Source organism: Melanotaenia boesemani, chromosome 1, assembly GCF_017639745.1.
Source record: "Melanotaenia boesemani isolate fMelBoe1 chromosome 1, fMelBoe1.pri, whole genome shotgun sequence".
NCBI classification, from domain to species: Eukaryota; Metazoa; Chordata; class Actinopteri; order Atheriniformes; family Melanotaeniidae; genus Melanotaenia; species Melanotaenia boesemani.
The window spans coordinates 41158875-41183455 of record NC_055682.1 but is presented as its reverse complement, the minus strand read 5'-3'; the positions used below and the strand labels follow the sequence as shown (position 1 = coordinate 41183455).

The 24581-nt window shown below is 42.6% G+C and overlaps 1 protein-coding gene across 1 annotated transcript in view; it reads right to left on the bottom strand.

The window, feature by feature from the left end:
* Positions 1-24581, bottom strand: part of fah (fumarylacetoacetate hydrolase (fumarylacetoacetase)) — a 42220-nt gene that overhangs the window by 6091 nt on the left and 11548 nt on the right. Inside the window, exons 9-12 of the mRNA XM_041986003.1 lie at positions 9493-9623; positions 7035-7110; positions 6259-6305; positions 5854-5955 (exon numbers count right to left, since the gene is read on the bottom strand). Of these exons, the coding sequence (XP_041841937.1) occupies positions 5854-5955; positions 6259-6305; positions 7035-7110; positions 9493-9623 (356 nt within the window). The remainder of the gene's footprint in view (positions 1-5853; positions 5956-6258; positions 6306-7034; positions 7111-9492; positions 9624-24581) is intronic.

Here is a 24581-nt window from a genome sequence, read left to right as displayed (position 1 = left end):
GGATCATGAGCTGAGTTGCTTTAACTCTTAACTGCTTAACTGCTTTAACTACAAACACACAGTGTTTTAGCATTCTTCCAAATGTCATTCCAATCATTGTCAGTGATGACACAGTTGAGTTCCTTCTCCCACAGCGCCTTCAGCTGCAGAGTATTGACAACAGAGTACCCCTGCGTAATGTTATAGAATGTTCTAATAGAACTATTTGATTTAGTTAAGAAAATTTGTCTCTCTGCGTCCGATATGCCCTGGAGTATCAAATTAGCATTGTCTCTCCGAGCGAAGTCCCTCACCTGTAGATACTGATAGAAATCATTCTTCGGAATGTCATATTTCTCAGCTAACTGGTTAAATGACATAAATGTAGTTCCCTTAAAAAAGTCCTGTAGTATAATCAAACCTTTGTGTGCCCAGTTTTGAAATCTCTTATCTTTCATACCTGGTATAAACTCAGGGTTATTCCATATCGGCGTGAGCACCGAGGTCATATTTGGCCGCCCCTCAAGTTTTCTTAACATGCGCCAAGCTGTAGCTGTAGCAAGGGAAATTGGGTTAGCGCAAGCAAGCTTTAGCGATTTATTCTTTCGAAGAAACAATAAGGTTGCTAATGGGCATTCAGACATGGAGCTTTCTATATCCATCCATAGTGATGTAGGTTTGTTAAGTACCCAATCTGCTATGACACGTAAATGCGTGCTAAGTTGGTAGTTTTTGATATCTGGAAGATCTAAACCTCCATCAGATGAGGGGCGGCATAGTACAGCTATTTTAAGGCGTGCCTTCCTTTTAGACCATATGAATGAACTAAACCAACTGTTTAACTGCTTTATTACTTTGTGAGACAACATAACCGGAACCATCTGCAATGGATAAAGAAGCCTAGGAAGAACATTCATTTTTAATAATGCAATTCGGCCCATCCAAGTAACAGGGAGAGTGTTCCATCTTTCTAAGTCCAGACGAATGCGATCAAACAAAGGGGGAAAATTTATTTTATACATTTGTTCAAATCTAGGTGTCACCTTTATCCCTAAGTAAGTGAAGCCCTCCGGAGACCAGTTGAATGGAAAGGGTCTTATAGGAGCTTGTTTCGGGTCTAAGAGGCCCAGAGGCATAGCCTCAGACTTGGTAAAATTTATCTTATAGCCCGAAAAACTACTGAAAGCATCAATTGTTTCAATGAGACAAGGAATAGAGATCTCCGGGTCAGTCATAACAATCAAGATGTCATCAGCATAAAGTGTAATTTTGTGCTCCTTATCTGCAATTCTAAAACCACTAATGTTTTTGTTCTCCCTAATAGCCTCAGCTAAAGGCTCAATCGCAAGAGCAAAGAGCAGTGGTGAGAGGGGGCAGCCCTGCCTCGTTCCTCTAAAAATGGCAAAATAAGGAGAGCGTAAACCATTTGTGAGCACTGCTGACAGGGGATTTCTATAAAGGATTTTGATCCAGTTTATAAAGGTAGCACCTAATCCAAATTTATTCATTGTACAAAACAGATACGACCACTCTATCCGGTCGAAGGCCTTCTCAGCGTCTAAGGAAAGCACTAGGCCACTTTTAGAGTGATGCTGGAAATATTGAAAAGTATTCAGTAACCGGCGCATGTTATTGTAAGAGTTTCGGCTTTTTATGAACCCAGTTTGATCTTCTTTTATTAGTGTGGGCAGTAATTTCTCTAACCGAAATGCTAACACCTTGGATAGAATTTTTTGGTCTACATTTAATAATGAGATGGGTCTATAAGACGCACAGTCATCAGGGTTCTTACCTTTTTTCAATATCAAGGAAATATTTGCTTCTCTCAAGGATTGTGGTAAAGTATTTTTAACCAGAGAGTCATTAAACATGTTCAACAAAGGATCAACTAATATATCATGGAATTCTTTATAAAATTCCACGCTGAGTCCATCTGGGCCAGGAGATTTGCCAGACTGCAATCCTTTAATTGCATCGAGTACCTCTCTTTTAGATACAGGAGCTTCGAGAGTTGCTTTCTGTTCTTCCGTCAGATAAGGAAGGTTCAGTGAGGAAAAGAAGTCCTCCATTTTCTTTAATGAGTCAGGCTGTTGTTCAGATTTATATAGATTTTCATAAAAGCTTTTGAATGAATGAATGAATGAAAAATACTTTATTAATCCCAAAGGGAAATTCAATATTGTAGTAGTAGTAATTTTTTAGTAAAACAATCACATTAATTAATTAAGGGCTTTGTTCTTCAGCCTGATAGCTGCTGGAAGGAAGGATCTTCTGTATCTCTCTGTCTTGCATCGGACTTGAACAAGCCTCCCACTGAACACACTCTGTTGTTTCGTCACGGCGTTGTGTAGAGGGTGTGAAGGATCTTCCATTATCTTCGTCAGCTTGTACTTTTAAAAGTACTGTTAATTTTTAAGGTATCAAAAGATAACTTTCCTTGGTTATCCACAATTGAGCAAATAGTTTGAGAATCAGCCTTTTTCTTAGTTAAATATGCTAAGTATCGCCCTGCTTTGTTGCCACTTTCATACAGTTTTTGTTTTGCAAATCTGATCTGGCTTGCTGCCTCCATTGTCAGAAGGGTATCCAAGGCACTACGAAGTGCAGACACCTCCTTGAGTTTTTGTGAGGATGGCCGTTCTCCACATTCCCTTTCAGCACGCCTTAATTTGGATTCAATTATTTTAACTTGCTCAGACTGTCTTTGCTTTTTAGTAGAAGTATAGGATATGATAATACCTCGTGAGAAGGCTTTTGAAGTCTCCCACAGTAAAGACGAGTCACTAGTAGAAGATGAATTCGTGGAGAAGAAGAATTTAAATTCGTCTCTAAAATAGGAGGTAAACTTCTCATCTGTTAGTACGAGGGGGTTAAATTTCCAGTACCGGGTACGAGTTAGTGGGTGTGACAATTTATATTCTAAAAATACTGCAGCATGGTCAGAGATTATGATAGGGCCTATTGAACAGCCAATAACAGAACACAATAAAGATCTGGGAAGCAAAAAATAGTCTATCCTGGTGAATGACTGTGCAGCACTTGAAAAGAAAGTATATTCTCTATCAGCGGGGTGCTGGGCTCTCCACACATCCGTATAACCCGCGTCCTCACAGGATGCATTAACAAACTTGGCATGAAGAGAGTGCCACTGTCTCCCAGATGGAGATTTATCAAGAGCAGGGCTGAGGTGACAATTGAGATCACCTCCTATGATAATGTGTTTACCGCCAAAATTAACAACTTCAGAGAACGCGGACGACAACAGATGTGCCGGAAGTCCGGGAGGATTGTAAATATTTAATATTGTAATTTCTTCACCGGAAATTATACCCTTTATAATTACATAACAACCCGATGCATCCTTTCTACAGTCTAGAAATTTAAAATTAAGGTTCTTTTGTACCAAAATAGCAACTCCTCGGCTCCTAGACATGAAAGATGAGAAATGAACTTGATTGAACCCTCCCTGCTGAAGTTTTGAATGTTCAGTGTCATTTAAATGGGTCTCCTGTAGTAATGCTATTTGTACCCCCTCCTTTTTTAGATAATTTAGGACTTTCCTTCGTTTCATAGGTGTATGTATTCCCTTAACATTCCAAGTACACAGTTTAAGTCTTGACATAACCGTAGTTAAGAAATAAAGTAACAGGGCACCTGTTAAATGCTGAAAGCACAAACATTATGATAGTGAACATAGGGCCAAAAAGAACATATAAAAAACAGTTACAACAGAAATCGGTGCACTTAAGGTACACGCCATCAAACTTTAGCAAAGAGCGGAACACTGTCCTCCTCCTAAAGGAGATCGAGCGAGTGGGATTCCTGGCAGCAAAGAGAAGCATATCAGTCCGGGCCGCCGGGAGGCTGTGCTCATCTTTCCCCTACGCCGTCATTTACTGATTTTAGACTCCATTCGTATCGCATTTCGCATCAAACAACATACTCACAGACAGGTGACAGTCCAAGGTAAATTACGCCGTGCCGGGAAGTTACGACGTCACTCACTACCAGTCATCGCGTCCACATACTTCTCCGCCTCAGTCGGGTTGTCAAACACCCGGCTTGATCCACGATAAGTTATCTTTAGCTTAGCCGGATAGAGCAGCCTGTATTCCGCACCTAGGGCTTGGAGTCGCCTCTTCACTGGGTTATATCCTTTTCTCTTACGAACCAGCGCGGCAGAAAAGTCCTGGAAAAACATAACCGTGGAATCTCCGTGTTTTACAACCTGGTTCTTCCTTGCTAGGTCCCAAGAGGCATCCATCACGCGTTGTTTGTCTTGGTAGTTATGAAAACGCGCTATGACCGGTCTTGGCTTCTGCTTTGATGAGGGCTTTGGAGCGAGTGAGCGGTGGGCTCTCTCCAGTTTAATCCGACCGTTCTTCGCTTTGATCTGTAAAACCTCAGGTAGCCAGCGTTCGAAGAAGCGCGTTGGGTTAGTCCCTTCCACGTCTTCAGGTACTCCCAGTATCCTTATGTTCATCCTGCGGCTCCTATTCTCCATTTCATCCAGACGCTCGGTCAGAAAGTCCACCGTCTTTTCCAAAACCTTGACCTTAGTTTTGACCGGGTCCGATGCATCCTCCAGGGCCACAATCCTCTGCTCTGCCTCGGTTAGCCTTTTTTCGTGGTTGTCAAGAGTGTCGCCGTGTTTTTTTAGCAGTTCTAATACCGGCGCTAGCTTCTCATCCATAACTTTAGTGACATTTGCGGTCACCTCATGCACCACTTCACGCAGTGCAACACGAAGGTTAGTATCTGTCTCTCCGTCTACGCCAACCTGTTGCTCTGCCACATCGGCAGCATTAGCTTCCTCTCCAACCATATTAGCTTGTTGCTCGTCGGCGGCGTCTGAAACAGGGTTTTTCCTCCGCGGCCGTGCTTCTTGTCTCAGAAAGTAGTTATTGATGCTCATCTTATGTATGTTAATCAATGAGCAAACGAAGTTGTCCTCATTAGTAGGGATATATGAAAATATCAGTGAATAGCTTTGCCAGCACTCCCAGACTCAACCTGCCCTCACGCCGCCATTTTGAAAAACCCTCTTAAGTGAATTTGAATAAAGACGATTAAACATGCTTTTCATGTAAACCTCAATTCATAATTACTATTTCCATGTAAAGATGAAGAAGAATACTTTTATTTGGAATGATTCTGAATAATTAATACTGAATTAAAAAACATCATGTAACACACACACATATTACGGTCTTATTTGTGTAAATATAGAGGCGTTTTTATGTTTTATATATTTTATATCTTTATTTTTACTTATTTATATGTGCTTGATATGTTTGTACTTTCTTATTTAAATGTGCTTAAGCTGAGAGACTTCAAATTGTAGTTGCACTTGCATGATAACAATAAAGGTCTTGAATGTTGACGAATATTAGGTAAATAATAATGTAAATAACTGGAAAAGAGGAAAAAGTGGAAACGTAGAAATAGTTTCTGTTGTGTGTTTGTTTCAATAACAATATTTTTTCTCCTGAAAGCCAAGACTTGAGAGAACGATGAGATGAGAAAAGGTTTGGTCACTGTTGATCTGTGTGTTATTTCTACAAAGTTCTGTTAGTAATAAATTCTGCTTTCTTCTTCTGGTCGACCTTTATGCTGCTATATCTATTCATACATTAATTTTACATCATTTTACCTCCCAATCTGACAGCTGAGAAACATCACGTCTTCAGCTTCTACAGCAGTTTTATATTAAAAACAACACAGAAAAGCAGGCAGACCAAAAGCAGAAATAGTTTGGAATTTTAAGGGTTAATGTCTGAATGTTGTTGCCTTAATGGTTTCTCATGTCTGAGAAGGACTGCAGCTAAAAGATCTGATAATCAGTATCCCATGTTAACACAGTTAGAGGCTCACCGGTCCACTGATGGTACCAGAAGCCAGCAGGTCTCCTGGCCGAACGTTGCAGCCATTCACTGTGTGGTGGGCCAGCTGCTGCTTCATGGTCCAGTACATGTTCTGAGACAGAAGGAAGAGGAACTGGTCAGAAGACATTACTGGGCCAGTTTTTCACGATTCCAGATGCTTTATTTTCATTTAACATGTTCAACTTGATCCATAGGATCGGTAGTGAGGCATAGTTAAAAACAATCCAATCCACATTAAACTAGGAGGAAAAAAAACTAATAAAATAAAATGAGGGAGTTGTGAGTAAGGTGTTGTGATATGCTGAGATATGTTGAGACAGAATATTGCAGCATGTTGTACAAGAACCTAGTGACCAACAGCTGAGTCTGCAGGCTGCGTTCAGCAGCTTCTTACTTTAAAGTTGGAACTGCAGATGTTGGCAGCTTCAGTCATGTCCTGGCCTGGAAGGAAAACAGCTGTCAGAAGAACAGATCTTTACACCACATCACTCAGCAAAACCTTACAGATGTTCAGTACTGTGATTAAAGATGGTACTTGAACTAAACATGGATTGCTGCTGGATCGTAAGTTTATGTTAGAGTAAACTCGGCAGAATAAGAAACCAGTAAAGTTGCTTTGAGTGCTGGGCAACGAAAAAAACGTTAATCACATCATCATGATTAATCACATTATACACAAAATTCAATCATGAATTCAAAAGCAGTGCTCTGCACTTTTCTTTCAAAAGTACTTGTAGCTGCTTTCTAACAGCAGTTTTCTCTCTATAAAGCAGCAGTTAAAATGTTTCTTGTGAATTTCAAAAATAAATATTATTATTATAAAATCAAATATTCATGACAAAGATGGACTTTTTAAACGGTTGCATCAGCAGAATGAAAACAAAAGCTGCCAGAAGCTGATGTCCTGCTAAACTCAGAGGAAACAAAGTCTGATGAATTTCCAGCCATCACTTGAGTTAATTTTTAACAACCTTAAAACCTTAAAATAAAAAGAAAAGCAGCAAAATAAAATAAATAAATTAATTAAAAAATTTAAAAAAAAGAAAGAGAGAATTTTGGGGCTTTACACTTTCCATAGAAACTGTGCATGTGGACGATGCAGAATTCCGATGGAGCTGGAGGCAAAAATGACCAAACAACACCAGTTCATGTGTGTGAGTGTATACACACCCCTCAGAGCCACAAACAAGTTAATGTTGAAGGTGTACGCATCATGATGCTGCAGGTACGGCAGTGGTTCAGGGTCCTGGAGGAAGAAAACAAACCAAAACTGAACAAACAGCTGAATGAACAAGCCTTTTCTCTCGTAAAGGTTTTTCTGAATAAAGAATTTGGATTAAATATTTGTTTTACAGCTTCTGGTGAAAGAAGAACAGCAAGTCAATAAAATGAAGAACAAACACAAACAAATATTCTTTTTTCAAAACTAGAGAAATTTGATAAAATGTGGAAGTTAAAAATCAAAACACAAGCAGTTCAACTTCTCCTTCAGGAACACAAACAGCTGTCCTGTCTGGCATTTAACCAGATACACTCAGATTATAACCTAATAATAATATTGTATTTAGATTCAAATCTAATAACCTGAATAATCTCAGATTATAATCTTGTAATGTGAATTTTCCCAGAACAGCTATCAGGAAAGAATTAAACTGAGTTCTGAGGTCAGTGAAGATGCTTGGTGATCCATCAGTTGTAAACATGTAAAACATTTTCATCAATGTCAGTCTCATCAAGTCAACCACATTTCTGCAGATTATCAACACAACAAATGTGAATAAACCCCCCAGTTTAATTTGATTTTTCTTTCTGAAAACTGGCAGTTTAAATGGATTTGAGGGAAATTTTAGGTAAAAAGAAACAAAAAACAAAACAAAAACTCCTAATTGACAGAATGAAATACATAGGTAATTAAAAATTGCAGAAAAAATCAGGAGACACCATGAAGGACAAGAAAGTCTCCAAACTGGTCAGGGACCAAGATGTAGAGAAGAACAAGTCAGAGTTGGGTTATAAAAAAGACCTGAAGCTTCCCACAGAGCTCCATTAACTCCATCATCACCAGATGTAAGAAGATGACACCATAACAAACCTGCTGAGAGACAACCGTCCACCAACACTCAGAGGCCAGACAAGGAGGACATTAATCAGAGACAACAAAGAGACCAAAGGAAACCCTGAAGGGGAGACTGCTGGATCTGTCCGGATCACTATCAACTGGACTTTGTGAACAGAAAAAAGACGCTGCTGACAGAAAAGTTCACCAGAAGGCACGAAGGAGATTCTCCAAACATGTGGAAGAAGGTCCTCTGGTCAGAGGAGACACATCAGTGAAGCATGGTGGTGGCAGCATCATGATGTAAGTGTCATGCTTGCGCCCTCCTCTCGGGTGCGCTCCTCTTCACCTGAGTTCTGATCACTGGCCACAACACTAAAATACCCACAATCCCTCAGCTTCGGACATCTTGGACACACCTGCCATGAATCACAATCATCATTAGTGTACACCTGGTCTTCTCCCTACAAAACCCAGTCCTGGACTACTGCTTTGTGTGTTATTCTGCCTTATGGTTGCATTCTGCTCAGCGTCTGTGTTTACCTTTGAAGCTTTACTAAAGCTCGATTTCCTTGTTACCTGCGTTTGTGTCCGGCTCTTCCTGGGATCCGCCTGACAGTAAGGATGTTTCCACCAGCTTGGAAACTGATCAGAACTGAAGCAGTGATGGATGGAGATTCATCCATGGAAGTTCTAGAAAAACCTGTTTAATTAGGGACAGAGGTCCACCTTCCGGTAGGACAATGACCTTCATCATCCTGATGAAGACTAGGAGAAATGTATACTGGGTTAATGGCCCAGTTTAAGACCAGACCTCAGTCCATTTGAGGATCTGTGGCAGGACTTAAAGACTTTAAGTTGCCATAAATGACTATTTTCTGTTGAATATTCACATTAAATTGTTCCCAAAATGTAAATTACAGGGTGTAACAGAAAAAGAGAGAAAAAAGAAAACGTCCAGGAGGATCAAACTCCTGAAAGCTAATCTATCATCTCACTTTGAAAATGTTAACAGTTTTCTATCAACCTTGTGTAGTTCTTCGTTTAACAGTTTATTGATAATAAGCGATTAATGAAGTTTTAATAACAAGATTCAGTTCTGGTTAAATCTACTGAAGACCTGCTGATAAATAACCAGTAAAGTTTATTCCTGTTTAGTTTTAGTCTCATCCCAATAAGGCCCTACTGGTTGATAATCGGATCGGCGTTGTTACTACAGGCACTTAGTTGAGTTAATGATGGCTCCTCTTTGATCCGGTGATTGGTTTACAATTTTGGTTTACAATTAATTTTTTTATCCATTAAGCAGTCCTTTTATCTTTAACAACATGAACTCTCGCTGAGTACCAACCTGTAGAAAAACTGTTTGCTTCTCTCAATTACCAACACCTGAGTCATAGGAACACCTGTCCTTATAATGATTTCAGGTTACTGTATGCCACAGACAGCACACAAGACTCGCTACCACCCCCAGCAGATCTGTTTGCATTTACTGTCAGAGATGTTAACAACAGCTGTTAGAGCTCCATCAAGGTCACACAATGTCCCTACTGATCGTCCACCAGGACTCACCTGGACCGGGTTGGGTTCTGCAAAAGGTAGAAGTGCCTCCATTGGGACAACCCACGGGGAGATGGTCGTCCCAAAGTTCTTCCCCAGGAAAGGTCCAAGAGGAACGTACTCCCAAGCCTGGATGTCCCGAGCTGAGAAGAATATAAACACATGGGTGAGTCCAGGAATCCTGAAGTCCAGAACCAGGAATCAGAAATCCTACAATCTGGTTCCAACCGGTTTAAAATAAATGTTTTCAGAGATGTTTTCAAGTTTCTTTGTTAAAATGAAGCTGCAGATAACAATCTGCTCCCACATCACAATCTGGATGAAACTTTCTATTTCCTGTCATCTCTCACATTCAAACGGTCCATCGAGGAAAGAAAAGCAGAGAAAGGAGGGAGTGTCTGACATAAACTGAGGCCATGCTGGCAGAAATCTGCTCAACAGCAGAAACATAAAAAATGTCTGCAGGATTTCTGTGTGCAGCAGCCGGACGGGATGTTGCTGAAACTGTTTACCGTGTCCAGCAGGAACATCAGCGCCCCTCACACCGTATGAGGAGGAATCCTGAAGACATGAAAACAGTCAGAAGAAGCCGGCAGCAGCTCTTCGCTCTGTCTGAGGCTCAGCGTTTCCCCACAGAAATACAGGCCATGAGCACAGTTTAGGTGTTAGCAGTTTATCGTCACAGTATTCATTCATCATTTGTGGTGTGTGTGTTGTTTACATGATTGGGTGCATGCAGATGTTTATGAAGCGTCACACAGGGCAGCTCGTATATTTTCATTGTATATTTTTTGTACAATGACAGTAAAATAAAACCTGGTGAGGTTAGCAGACTGGTTCATGCTGACTGGTTTATTAGGCCCGAGCACCGAAGGCGGTGCGAAGGCCTGTTGTAATTGCTCCGTTTCTTCCTTATTAGGCCCGAGCACCGAAGGCGGTGCGAAGGCCTATTGTAATTGCTCCGTTTCTTCCTTATTCTTCTTCTTCTTCTTCTTCTTCTTCTTCTTCTTCTTCTTAAACATTGGAGGCATTTTTGGGGACCTGAACATGCACGAAAACGCGCCTATTTTTGTGTACCCCCCCAAAGGAATGTGAAAAATTTGATATTTTGGGGTGCTTGGGACTGTTCGGGCAAAATTGAATGAGAGCGCCACCTATTTACGATGCCCCGCCACTGCACGTCATCAATCTTTATGAAAATTGCTACAAATATTCTAAATGTTCGGGCGAACAAAAAATCCTCTTGGAGCAACAGACTAAAACCAACAGGAAGTCGGCCATTTTGGGTCAAAGTCGCCATTTTGGCGTTTTACTGACATTTTCAAAATCTATCTCCTCCTAGAGATTTCATCGTACCGCTACCAAAATAGCTCAGGATGTCCAGAAGGCATGTGTCTTTAAAAGTTATTGAAAGTTTTCTAATAGGAGAAAGGGCATGGAGGGGGTGGGGCCTCAAATTTTGATGTGTCGCCGTGAAGAACGAAAGTGATATAGCTTCCACATAAAACAATGTATCTGAACCAAAATGGCCATGTATGATGCCAGTCCCATCCTGAACACATCTACATGTCAATATTTGGGTTATGAATTGGCCACGCCCCCTGGCGACAGTAAGTCATGGTTTTTACTTGGAGACCCTCTTATCTGACGTTTTGAACACAACCAGGTCCAAACTGGGTCAGACAGCAGAAAACAAGTTGGTGATGATAACCAGTGAAAACTGTTGCTCTATGCTGCAGGGCGAGACCGTGGCGCCATGGCGAACTTTGATAAGACGCCATGACATCATAAATCACTATAAATCCCTCAATTCTGATCCAATCCCCATCAGACTTGCAGGGATTAATCAGGGTCCGGCCCTGAACAGATTCATATCACCAATTCCGGTCTAGCCCTAAGCCCCGCCCACTTCCAACAGGAAGTGCTTTTTTTCAGACGCAGGGGTCCATCTCCTCAGGAATAAAACGTGCACACTTGAAAGTACTTCACAACAGGTCAAACCCTTTCATGATACCACAATAAAAATCTCAAGCTCCTTCGCCAAACGTAACCATGGCGAATAGCGGTCCGACGCCATCAAACAGGAAGTACTTGTAACTGACCCATTGTACTGCTGATCTACACCAAACTTGGCAGGGAGGAGCGCGGACCAGCCGAGAACTCAGCCACATTGACATATGCTGCAAAAATTGCAATATGGCTCAATAGCGCCCCCTACAAATATTTAATTGATCATATCTGCCCACTACATTGAGCGATATGGCTGAAATCCGGTATATTGATAGAACTTGGAAGGATGTACAAAAAAGCCTCTTGGACCTATATGATAACTTCAACAGGAAGTCGGCCATTTTGAAAAAATTGTCATTTTGGGGGTCATTTTTGCATGTTTCTTTGCCTTGCATTTGAACGAACTCCTCCTACAGATTTAATCGTATTTACCTCAAACTCAGTCTGAACACTCCAGAGACATGTGTGGTCAAAAGTTATTGAAAGTTTTCTAATAGGAGGTGGCGTTCAGCGGCGGCGCCTCATCAAGTCTTGATGTTTCGCCATCAAGCACGGAATCCATTATTTCTGAAATACAACACTCATTTTGCACCAAACTGCACATGTTTCACTTCAGTTCCATGCCGGCCACATCTACATGTCCAGATGATGTCACCTGAACATTGCTCAACGCTGCATGGCGAGACCGATGGCGCCATGACAAGCTTGGAGAAGACGCCATGACATCATTAATCTGTACAAATCCCTCCAATTTCATCCAATCACCATCACACTTACAGTGATTAATCAGGATCTGCTCCTGAACAGATACATACAACTACTTCTGGTCTTGGCCTAAGCCCCGCCCACTTGAAAGAGGAAATGCCCTTTTCAGACACCGGGGTCCCTCTCTTCAGGAATGAGTCTCACACATTCTAAAGTACTTCAGATCAGGTCAAACCCTTTCATGATACTACAGAAAAAAGCCCTCAAGTTCCTTGGCTAAGCAAAACCATGGCGAATGGCGTCCACCGCCATGAAACAGGAAGTACTTGTAACTGACCCAATGTACTCCCGATCTCCACCAAACTCGGCAGGGAGGACAGTGGTCAGGCCTGGAACTGATTCAATTGGACATATGCTGGTTATGTGGCTCTATAGCGCCCCCTATAAATATTAAATCTATCAGCTCCAACTACTGCTTTGACTAACATTGATGAAAAGTTGCATATTTATAGAACATGCCAGGAAATACAAAAAAGCCTCGCATTGTCCTGATGTTGTCAACGCCATAGCCCCGCCCCATGGGAACAGGAAGTCCCACCATTTTAACCCTTTGTCCTCTGTAAAACTAATTCTAACTCATTAATATCATCCTTCATGAACTCATGGTTGAAAATATGACTGACTTCTTACAGCATCATGATTAAAATGGCTTTCTGTAATGGTTTAAATCATTTCGCCATTATACAGGAAGTGGCACTAACCCTGCTGTCAGTTGACCAATTGAGCTAATATTTTCCTGTTCTCATTAGAGTTCCAACCTGAACATGGTCCTACATTAAAACAACTTTACCACCACCCAGTGGCCACGTGGAATTTTCCTCTTGATAAAATCATGCTCCAGTTTGTGGGAATTCAACACAGTTTGTAAGAAACAAGGTCATGAATGCTTCAGATGTGATCACTGGAAAGGCTGGAGTGCAAGTTGATCTTCTGATGAGGAAAATCACCTCTTGATGGAGATAAACTCTGGAAGAATGGGTATATGGCTGTGGGCAAGAGAGGCTGTGTTGCTGGAGGGAGGCTCTTGGCCGATGGGGCGGTGCAATAGGCCGAAGCGGCGCCAGAGGTGCGAGGGCCTCCAACGCTGCTTGCAGCTTTAATTAGGCCCGAGCACCGAAGGCGGTGCGAAGGCCTATTGTAATTGCTCCGTTTCTTCCTTATTCTTCTTCTTCTTCTTCTTCTTCTTCTTCTTAAACATTGGAGGCATTTTTGGGGACCTGAACATGCACGAAAACGCGCCTATTTTTGTGTACCCCCCCAAAGGAATGTGAAAAATTTGATATTTTGGGGTGCTTGGGACTGTTCGGGCAAAATTGAATGAGAGCGCCACCTATTTACGATGCCCCGCCACTGCACGTCATCAATCTTTATGAAAATTGCTACAAATATTCTAAATGTTCGGGCGAACAAAAAATCCTCTTGGAGCAACAGACTAAAACCAACAGGAAGTCGGCCATTTTGGGTCAAAGTCGCCATTTTGGCGTTTTACTGACATTTTCAAAATCTATCTCCTCCTAGAGATTTTATCGTACCGCTACCAAAATAGCTCAGGATGTCCAGAAGGCATGTGTCTTTAAAAGTTATTGAAAGTTTTCTAATAGGAGAAAGGGCATGGAGGGGGTGGGGCCTCAAATTTTGATGTGTCGCCGTGAAGAACGAAAGTGATATAGCTTCCACATAAAACAATGTATCTGAACCAAAATGGCCATGTATGATGCCAGTCCCATCCTGAACACATCTACATGTCAATATTTGGGTTATGAATTGGCCACGCCCCCTGGCGACAGTAAGTCATGGTTTTTACTTGGAGACCCTCTTATCTGACGTTTTGAACACAACCAGGTCCAAACTGGGTCAGACAGCAGAAAACAAGTTGGTGATGATAACCAGTGAAAACTGTTGCTCTATGCTGCAGGGCGAGACCGTGGCGCCATGGCGAACTTTGATAAGACGCCATGACATCATAAATCACTATAAATCCCTCAATTCTGATCCAATCCCCATCAGACTTGCAGGGATTAATCAGGGTCCGGCCCTGAACAGATTCATATCACCAATTCCGGTCTAGCCCTAAGCCCCGCCCACTTCCAACAGGAAGTGCTTTTTTTCAGACGCAGGGGTCCATCTCCTCAGGAATAAAACGTGCACACTTGAAAGTACTTCACAACAGGTCAAACCCTTTCATGATACCACAATAAAAATCTCAAGCTCCTTCGCCAAACGTAACCATGGCGAATAGCGGTCCGACGCCATCAAACAGGAAGTACTTGTAACTGACCCATTGTACTGCTGATCTACACCAAACCTGGCAGGGAGGAGCGCGGACCAGCCGAGAACTCAGCCACATTGACATATGTTGGAAAAATTGCAATATGGCTCTATAGCGCCACCTACAAATATTTAATTGATCATATCTGCCCACTACATTGACTGATATGGCTGAAATCCAGTATATTGATAGAACTTGGAAGGATGTACAAAAAAGCCTCTTGGACCTATATGATAACTTCAACAGGAAGTCAGCCATTTTGAAAAAAGTGTCATTTTTGGGGTCATTTTTGCATGTTTCTTTGCCTTGCATTTGAACGAACTCCTCCTACAGATTTTATCGTATTTACCTCAAACTCAGTCTGAACACTCCAGAGGCATGCGTGGTCAAAAGTTATTGAAAATTTTCTAATAGGAGGTGGCGTTCAGCGGCGGCGCCTCATCAAGTTTTGATGTTTCGCCAACAAGCACGGAATCTATTATTTCTGCAATACAACACTCATTCTGTACCAAACTGCATATATTTCTCTTCACTTCCATGCCGACCACATCTACAAGTCCTGATGTTGTCATCTGGACATTGCTCAACGCTGCATGGCGAGACCGTGGCGCCATGACAAGGTTGGATAAAACGCCATGACATCATTATTGAGTATAAATCCCTCAATTTTCATCCAATCAGCATCACACTTGCACTGATTAATCAGAGTCTGCTTCTTAACAGATATATGTAATTACTTCTGGTCTTGGCCTAAGCCCCGCCCACTTGAAACAGGAAGTGCCTTTTTCCTGCAGCAGGGTCCCTCTCGTCAGGGATTAACCTCACACACTCTACAGTGCTTCAGATCAGGTCAAACCCTTTCATGATATAAGAGAAAAAAAACCTCAAGTTCCTTCCTCAAGCAAAACATGGCAAATGGCGTCCACCGCCATGAAACAGGAAGTACTTGTAACTGACCCAATGTACTCCTGATCTCGACCAAACTTGGCAGGGAGGACAGTGGTCAGGCCTGGAACTGATTCAAATACACATATGCTGGTAATATGGCTCTATAGCGCCCCCTATCAATATTTAGTCTATCAGCTCCACCCACTGCTTTGAACGACATAGTAAAATGTGGCATATTTATATAACATGCCAGGACAAACAAAAAAGCCAGTTCATGTCCTGATGTTCTCAACACCATAGCCCTGGGAAAAGGAAGTCCCACCATTTTAACCCTTTATCCTCTGTATAACTAATTCTAACTCATTAATATCATCCTTCATGAACTCATGGTTGAAAATATGACTGACTTCTTACAGCATCATGATTAAAATGGCTTCCTGTGATGGTTTAAATCATTCGCCATTATACAGGAAGTGGCACTAACCCTGCTGTCAGTTGACCAATTGAGCTAATATTTTCCTGTTCTCATTAGAGTTCCAATCTGAACATGGTCGTACATTAAAAGAACTTTACCACCACCTAGTGGCCACGTGGAATTTTCCTCTTGATGAAATCATGCTCCAGATTGTGGGAATTCAACACAGTTTGTAAGAAACAAGGTCATGAATGCTTCAGATGTCATCACTGGACAGGCTGACGTGCAAGTTGATCTTCTGATGAGGAAAATCACCTCTTGATGGAGATAAACTCTGGAAGAATGGGTATATGGCTGTGGGCAAGAGAGGCTGTGTTGCTGGAGGGAGGCTCTTGGCCGATGGGGCGGTGCAATAGGCCGAAGCGGCGCCAGAGGTGCGAGGGCCTCCAACGCTGCTTGCAGCTTTAATTAGGCCCGAGCACCGAAGGCGGTGCGAAGGCCTATTGTAATTGCTCCGTTTCTTCCTTATTCTTCTTCTTCTTCTTCTTCTTCTTCTTAAACATTGGAGGCATTTTTGGGGACCTGAACATGCACGAAAACGCGCCTATTTTTGTGTACCCCCCCAAAGGAATGTGAAAAATTTGATATTTTGGGGTGCTTGGGACTGTTCGGGCAAAATTGAATGAGAGCGCCACCTATTTACGATGCCCCGCCACTGCACGTCATCAATCTTTATGAAAATTGCTACAAATATTCTAAATGTTCGGGCGAACAAAAAATCCTCTTGGAGCAACAGACTAAAACCAACAGGAAGTCGGCCATTTTGGGTCAAAGTCGCCATTTTGGCGTTTTACTGACATTTTCAAAATCTATCTCCTCCTAGAGATTTTATCGTACCGCTACCAAAATAGCTCAGGATGTCCAGAAGGCATGTGTCTTTAAAAGTTATTGAAAGTTTTCTAATAGGAGAAAGGGCATGGAGGGGGTGGGGCCTCAAATTTTGATGTGTCGCCGTGAAGAACGAAAGTGATATAGCTTCCACATAAAACAATGTATCTGAACCAAAATGGCCATGTATGATGCCAGTCCCATCCTGAACACATCTACATGTCAATATTTGGGTTATGAATTGGCCACGCCCCCTGGCGACAGTAAGTCATGGTTTTTACTTGGAGACCCTCTTATCTGACGTTTTGAACACAACCAGGTCCAAACTGGGTCAGACAGCAGAAAACAAGTTGGTGATGATAACCAGTGAAAACTGTTGCTCTATGCTGCAGGGCGAGACCGTGGCGCCATGGCGAACTTTGATAAGACGCCATGACATCATAAATCACTATAAATCCCTCAATTCTGATCCAATCCCCATCAGACTTGCAGGGATTAATCAGGGTCCGGCCCTGAACAGATTCATATCACCAATTCCGGTCTAGCCCTAAGCCCCGCCCACTTCCAACAGGAAGTGCTTTTTTTCAGACGCAGGGGTCCATCTCCTCAGGAATAAAACGTGCACACTTGAAAGTACTTCACAACAGGTCAAACCCTTTCATGATACCACAATAAAAATCTCAAGCTCCTTCGCCAAACGTAACCATGGCGAATAGCGGTCCGACGCCATCAAACAGGAAGTACTTGTAACTGACCCATTGTACTGCTGATCTACACCAAACCTGGCAGGGAGGAGCGCGGACCAGCCGAGAACTCAGCCACATTGACATATGTTGGAAAAATTGCAATATGGCTCTATAGCGCCACCTACAAATATTTAATTGATCATATCTGCCCACTACATTGACTGATATGGCTGAAATCCAGTATATTGATAGAACTTGGAAGGATGTACAAAAAAGCCTCTTGGACCTATATGATAACTTCAACAGGAAGTCAGCCATTTTGAAAAAAGTGTCATTTTTGGGGTCATTTTTGCATGTTTCTTTGCCTTGCATTTGAACGAACTCCTCCTACAGATTTTATCGTATTTACCTCAAACTCAGTCTGAACACTCCAGAGGCATGCGTGGTCAAAAGTTATTGAAAATTTTCTAATAGGAGGTGGCGTTCAGCGGCGGCGCCTCATCAAGTTTTGATGTTTCGCCAACAAGCACGGAATCTATTATTTCTGCAATACAACACTCATTCTGTACCAAACTGCATATATTTCTCTTCACTTCCATGCCGACCACATCTACAAGTCCTGATGTTGTCATCTGGACATTGCTCAACGCTGCATGGCGAGACCGTGGCGCCATGACAAGGTTGGATAAAACGCCATGACATCATTATTGAGTATAAATCCCTCAATTTTCATCCAATCAGCATCACACTTGCACTGATTAATCAGAGTCTGCTTCTTAACAGATATATGTAATTACTTCTGGTCTTGGCCTAAGCCCCGCCCACTTGAAACAGGAAGTGCCTTTTTCCTGCAGCAGGGTCCCTCTCGTCAGGGATTAACCTCACACACTCTACAGTGCTTCAGATCAGGTCAAACCCTTTCATGATATAAGAGAAAAAAAACCTCAAGTTCCTTCCTCAAGCAAAACATGGCAAATGGCGTCCACCGCCATGAAACAGGAAGTACTTGTAACTGACCCAATGTACTCCTGATCTCGACCAAACTTGGCAGGGAGGACAGTGGTCAGGCCTGGAACTGATTCAAATACACATATGCTGGTAATATGGCTCTATAGCGCCCCCTATCAATATTTAGTCTATCAGCTCCACCCACTGCTTTGAACGACATAGTAAAATGTGGCATATTTATATAACATGCCAGGACAAATAAAAAAGCCACTTCATGTCCTGATGTTCTCAACACCATAGCCCTGGGAAAAGGAAGTCCCACCATTTTAACCCTTTATCCTCTGTATAACTAATTCTAACTCATTAATATCATCCTTCATGAACTCATGGTTGAAAATATGACTGACTTCTTACAGCATCATGATTAAAATGGCTTCCTGTGATGGTTTAAATCATTCGCCATTATACAGGAAGTGGCACTAACCCTGCTGTCAGTTGACCAATTGAGCTAATATTTTCCTGTTCTCATTAGAGTTCCAATCTGAACATGGTCGTACATTAAAAGAACTTTACCACCACCTAGTGGCCACGTGGAATTTTCCTCTTGATGAAATCATGCTCCAGATTGTGGGAATTCAACACAGTTTGTAAGAAACAAGGTCATGAATGCTTCAGATGTCATCACTGGACAGGCTGACGTGCAAGTTGATCTTCTGATGAGGAAAATCACCTCTTGATGGAGATAAACTCTGGAAGAATGGGTATATGGCTGTGGGCAAGAGAGGCTGTGTTGCTGGAGGGAGGCTCTTGGCCGATGGGGCGGTGCAATAGGCCGAAGCGGCGCCAGAGGTGCGAGGGCCTCCAACGCTGCTTGCAGCTTTAATTCTTCTTCTTCTTCTTCTTCTTCTTAAACATTGGAGGCATTTTTGGGGACCTGAACATGCACGAAAACGCGCCTATTTTTGTGTACCCCCCCAAAGGAATGTGAAAAATTTGATATTTTGGGGTGCTTGGGACTGTTCGGGCAAAATTGAATGAGAGCGCCACCTATTTACGATGCCCCGCCACTGCACGTCATCAATCTTTATGAAAATTGCTACAAATATTCTAAATGTTCGGGCGAACAAAAAATCCTCTTGGAGCAACAGCCTAAAACCAACAGGAAGTCGGCCATTTTGGGTCAAAGTCGCCATTTTGGCGTTTTACTGACATTTTCAAAATCTATCTCCTCCTAGAGATTTTATCGTACCGCTACCAAAATAGCTCAGGATGTCCAGAAGGCATGTGTCTTTAAAAGTTATTGAAAGTTTTCTAATAGGAGAAAGGGCATGGAGGGGGTGGGGCCTCAAATTTTGATGTGTCGCCGTGAAGAACGAAAGTGATATAGCTTCCACATAAAACAATGTATCTGAACCAAAATGGCCATGTATGATGCCAGTCCCATCCTGAACACATCTACATGTCAATATTTGGGTTATGAATTGGCCACGCCCCCTGGCGACAGTAAGTCATGGTTTTTACTTGGAGACCCTCTTATCTGACGTTTTGAACACAACCAGGTCCAAACTGGGTCAGACAGCAGAAAACAAGTTGGTGATGATAACCAGTGAAAACTGTTGCTCTATGCTGCAGGGCAAGACCGTGGCGCCATGGCGAACTTTGATAAGACGCCATGACATCATAAATCACTATAAATCCCTCAATTCTGATCCAATCCCCATCAGACTTGCAGGGATTAATCAGGGTCCGGCCCTGAACAGATTCATATCACCAATTCCGGTCTAGCCCTAAGCCCCGCCCACTTCCAACAGGAAGTGCTTTTTTTCAGACGCAGGGGTCCATCTCCTCAGGAATAAAACGTGCACACTTGAAAGTACTTCACAACAGGTCAAACCCTTTCATGATACCACAATAAAAATCTCAAGCTCCTTCGCCAAACGTAACCATGGCGAATAGCGGTCCGACGCCATCAAACAGGAAGTACTTGTAACTGACCCATTGTACTGCTGATCTACACCAAACCTGGCAGGGAGGAGCGCGGACCAGCCGAGAACTCAGCCACATTGACATATGTTGGAAAAATTGCAATATGGCTCTATAGCGCCACCTACAAATATTTAATTGATCATATCTGCCCACTACATTGAGTGATATGGCTGAAATCCGGTATATTGATAGAACTTGGAAGGATGTACAAAAAAGCCTCTTGGACCTATATGATAACTTCAACAGGAAGTCAGCCATTTTGAAAAAAGTGTCATTTTTGGGGTCATTTTTGCATGTTTCTTTGCCTTGCATTTGAACGAACTCCTCCTACAGATTTTATCGTATTTACCTCAAACTCAGTCTGAACACTCCAGAGGCATGCGTTGTCAAAAGTTATTGAAAATTTTCTAATAGGAGGTGGCGTTCAGCGGCGGCGCCTCATCAAGTTTTGATGTTTCGCCAACAAGCACGGAATCTATTATTTCTGCAATACAACACCCATTCTGTACCAAACTGCACATGTTTCACTTCAGGTCCATGCCGACCACATCTACAAGTCCTGATGTTGTCATCTGGACATTGCTCAACGCTGCATGGCGAGACCGTGGCGCCATGACAAGGTTGGATAAGGCGCCGTGACATCATTAATCTGTATAAATCCCTCAAATTTCATCCAATCAATATCACACTTACAGTAATTAATCAGGGTCTGCCCCTGAGCAGATACATGTAACTACTTCTGGTCTTGGCCTAAGCCACGCCCCCTGGAAACAGGAAGTGCCTTTCTCTGACACCGGGGTCCCGCTCATCAGGGATTAAACTCACACACTCTACAGTGCTTCAGATCAGGGAAAACCCTTTCATGACACCACAGAAAAAAAACCTCAAGTTCCTTTGTCAAGCCAAACCATGGCGAATGGCGTCCACCGCCATGAAACAGGAAGTACTTGTAACTGACCCAATGTACTCCTGTTCTCCACCAAACTCGGCAGGGAGGACAGTGGTCAGGCCTGGAACTGATTCAAATAGACATATGCTGGTTATATGGCTCTATAGCGCCCCCTATGGTTATATCATTCGCCATGAATCAGGAAGTGGCTCTAGCTCTGCTGTCAGTTGACCAGTTGAGCTGATATTTTCCTGTTCTCATTAGAGTTCCAACCTGAACATGGTTCTACATGAAAACGACTATAGTGCCACCTAGTGGCCACGTAGAAATTTCCTCTTGATAAAATCATGCTCCGGTTTGTGGGAATTCAACACAGTTTGTATGAAACAAGGTCATGAATGCTTCAGATGTCATCAGTGGACAGGCTGAGGTGCAAGTTGATCCTCTCATGACGAAAATCACCTCTTGATCGACATAAACTCTGGAAGAATGGGTTTATGGCTGTGGGCGAGAGCGGCTGTGTTGCTGGAGGGAGGTTGTTGGCCAATGGGGTGGTGCAATAGGCCGAAGCGGCGCCAGAGGTGCGAGGGCCTCCAACGCTGCTTGCAGCTTTAATTCTTCTTCTTCTTCTTCTTCTTCTTCTTCTTCTTCTTCTTCTTAAACATTGGAGGCATTTTTGGGTACCTGAACATGCACGAAAACGCGCCTATTTTTGTGTACCCCCCCAAAGGAATGTGAAAAATTTGATATTTTGGGGTGCTTGGGACTGTTCGGGCAAAATTGAATGAGAGCGCCACCTATTTACGATGCCCCGCCACTGCACGTCATCAATCTTTATGAAATTCGCTACACATATTCTAAATTCTCGGCTGAACAAAAAATCCTCTTGGAGCAACAGACTAAAACCAACAGGAAGTCGGCCATTTTGGATCAAAGTCGCCATTTTGGCGTTTTACTGACATTTTCAAAATCTATCTCCTCCTAGAGATTTCATCGTACCGCTACCAAAATAGCTCAGGATGTCCAGAAGGCATGTGTCTTTAAAAGTTATTGAAAGTTTTCTAATAGGAGAAAGGGCATGGAGGGGGTGGGGCCTCAAAGTTTGGTGTCTCGCCGTGAAGAACGAAAGTGATATAACTTCCACATAAAACAATGTATCTGAACCAAAATGGCCATGTATGATGCCAGTCCCATCCTGAACACATTTACATGTCAATATTTGGGTTATGAATTGGCCACGCCCCCTGGTGACAGGAAGTCATGGTTTTTACTTGGAGACCCACTTATCTGACGTTTTGGACACAACCAGGTCCAAACTGGGTCAGACAGCAGAAAACAAGTTGGTGATGATATCTGGTGAAAACCATTGCTCTACGCTGCAGGGCGAGACCGTGGCGCCATGGCGAACTTCGATAAGACGCCATGACATCATAAATCGCTATAAATCCCTCAATTCTAATCCAATCCCCATCAGACTTGCAGGGATTAATCAGGGTCCGGCCCTGAACAGATCCATATGACCAATACCAGACTAGCCCTAAGCCCCGCCCACTTCCAACAGGAAGTGCTTTTTTTCATACGCAGGGATCCATCTTCTCAGGAATGAAACTTACAGACTTGAAAGTGCTTCACAACAGGTCAAACCCTTTCATGATACCACAATAAAAATCTCAAGATGCTTCGCCAAACGTAACCATGGCGAATAATGGTCCGACGCCATCAAACAGGAAGTACTTGTAACTGACCCATTGTACTGCTTATCTCCACCAAACTTGGCAGAGAGGATCGCGGTCAGGCCGGGAACTCAGCCACATTGACATATGCTGGAAAAATTGTAATACGGCTCTATAGCGCCCCCTACAAATATTTATTTGATCATAACTGCCCACTACATTGACCAATATGGCTGAAATCCAGTATATTGATAGAACATGGAAGGATGTACAAAAAAGTCTCTTGGACCTATATGACAACTTCAACAGGAAGTCGGCCATTTTGAAAAGACTGTCATTTCCGGGGTCATTTTTGCATGTTTCTTTGCCTTGCATTTGAACGAACTCCTCCTACAGATTTTATCGTATTTACCTCAAACTCAGTCTGAACACTCCAGAGGCATGTGTGGTCAAAAGTTATTGAAAATTTTCTAATAGGAGGTGGCGTTCAGCGGCGGCGCCTCATCAAGTTTTGATGTTTCGCCATGAAGCACGGAATTCATTATTTCTGAAATACAACACTCATTCTGTACCAAACTGCACATGTTTCACTTCAGTTCCATGCCGACCACATCTACATGTCCAGATGTTGTCATCTGGACATTGCTTAACGCTGCATGGCGAGACGATGGCACCATGACAAGGTTGGATAAGACGCCATGACATCATTAATCATTATAACTCAATTAATTTTCATCCAATCAGGATCACACTTACAGTCATTATTCAGTTTCTGCTCCTTAACAGATACATGTAACTACTTCTGGTCTTGGCCTAAGCCCCGCCCACTTGAAACAGGAAGTGCCTTTTTCCTGCAGCGGGGTCCCTCTCGTCAGGGATTAACCTCGCACACTCAAAAGTGCTTGAGATCAGGTCAAACCCTTTCATGATATTAGAGAAAGAAAACCTCAAGTTCCTTCCTCAAGCAAAACATGGCAAATGGCGTCCACCGCCATGAAACAGGAAGTACTTGTAACTGACCCATAGTAATCCTGATCTCCACCAAACTCGGCAGGGAGGACAAAGGTTTTGCCTGGAACTGATTCAACTAGACATATGCTGGGAATATGGCTCTATAGCGCCCCCTATAAATATTTAATCTATCAGCTCCAACCACTGCTTTGACAGACGTTGATGAAATGTGGCATATTTATATAACATGCCAGGACAAACAAAAAAGCCTCTTCATGTCCTCATCTTGTCAACGCCATTGACCCGCTCCCTGTAAACAGGAAGTCCCACCATTTTTATCGATTTAAAGCCTGTAAAACCAATTCAGACTCATTAATATCATCCTTCATGAACTCATGGTTGAAAAGTTGACTGACTTCTTGCAGCATCATGATTAAAATGGCTTCCTGGCATGGTTGTATCATTCGCCATGAAATAGGAAGTGGCTTTACTCTTGCTGTCAGTTGACCAATTGAGCTGTTATTTTCCTGTTCTCATTAGAGTTCCAACGTAAACATGGTTCTACATGAAAATGATGATAGCACCACCCAGTGGCCACATGGAATTTTGCTCTTGATGAAATCATGCTCCAGTTTGTGGTATTTCAACACAGTTTGTAAGAAACAAGGTCATGAACACTTCAGATGTCATCACTGGAAAGGCTGAGGTGCAAGTTGATCCTCTCATGAGGAAA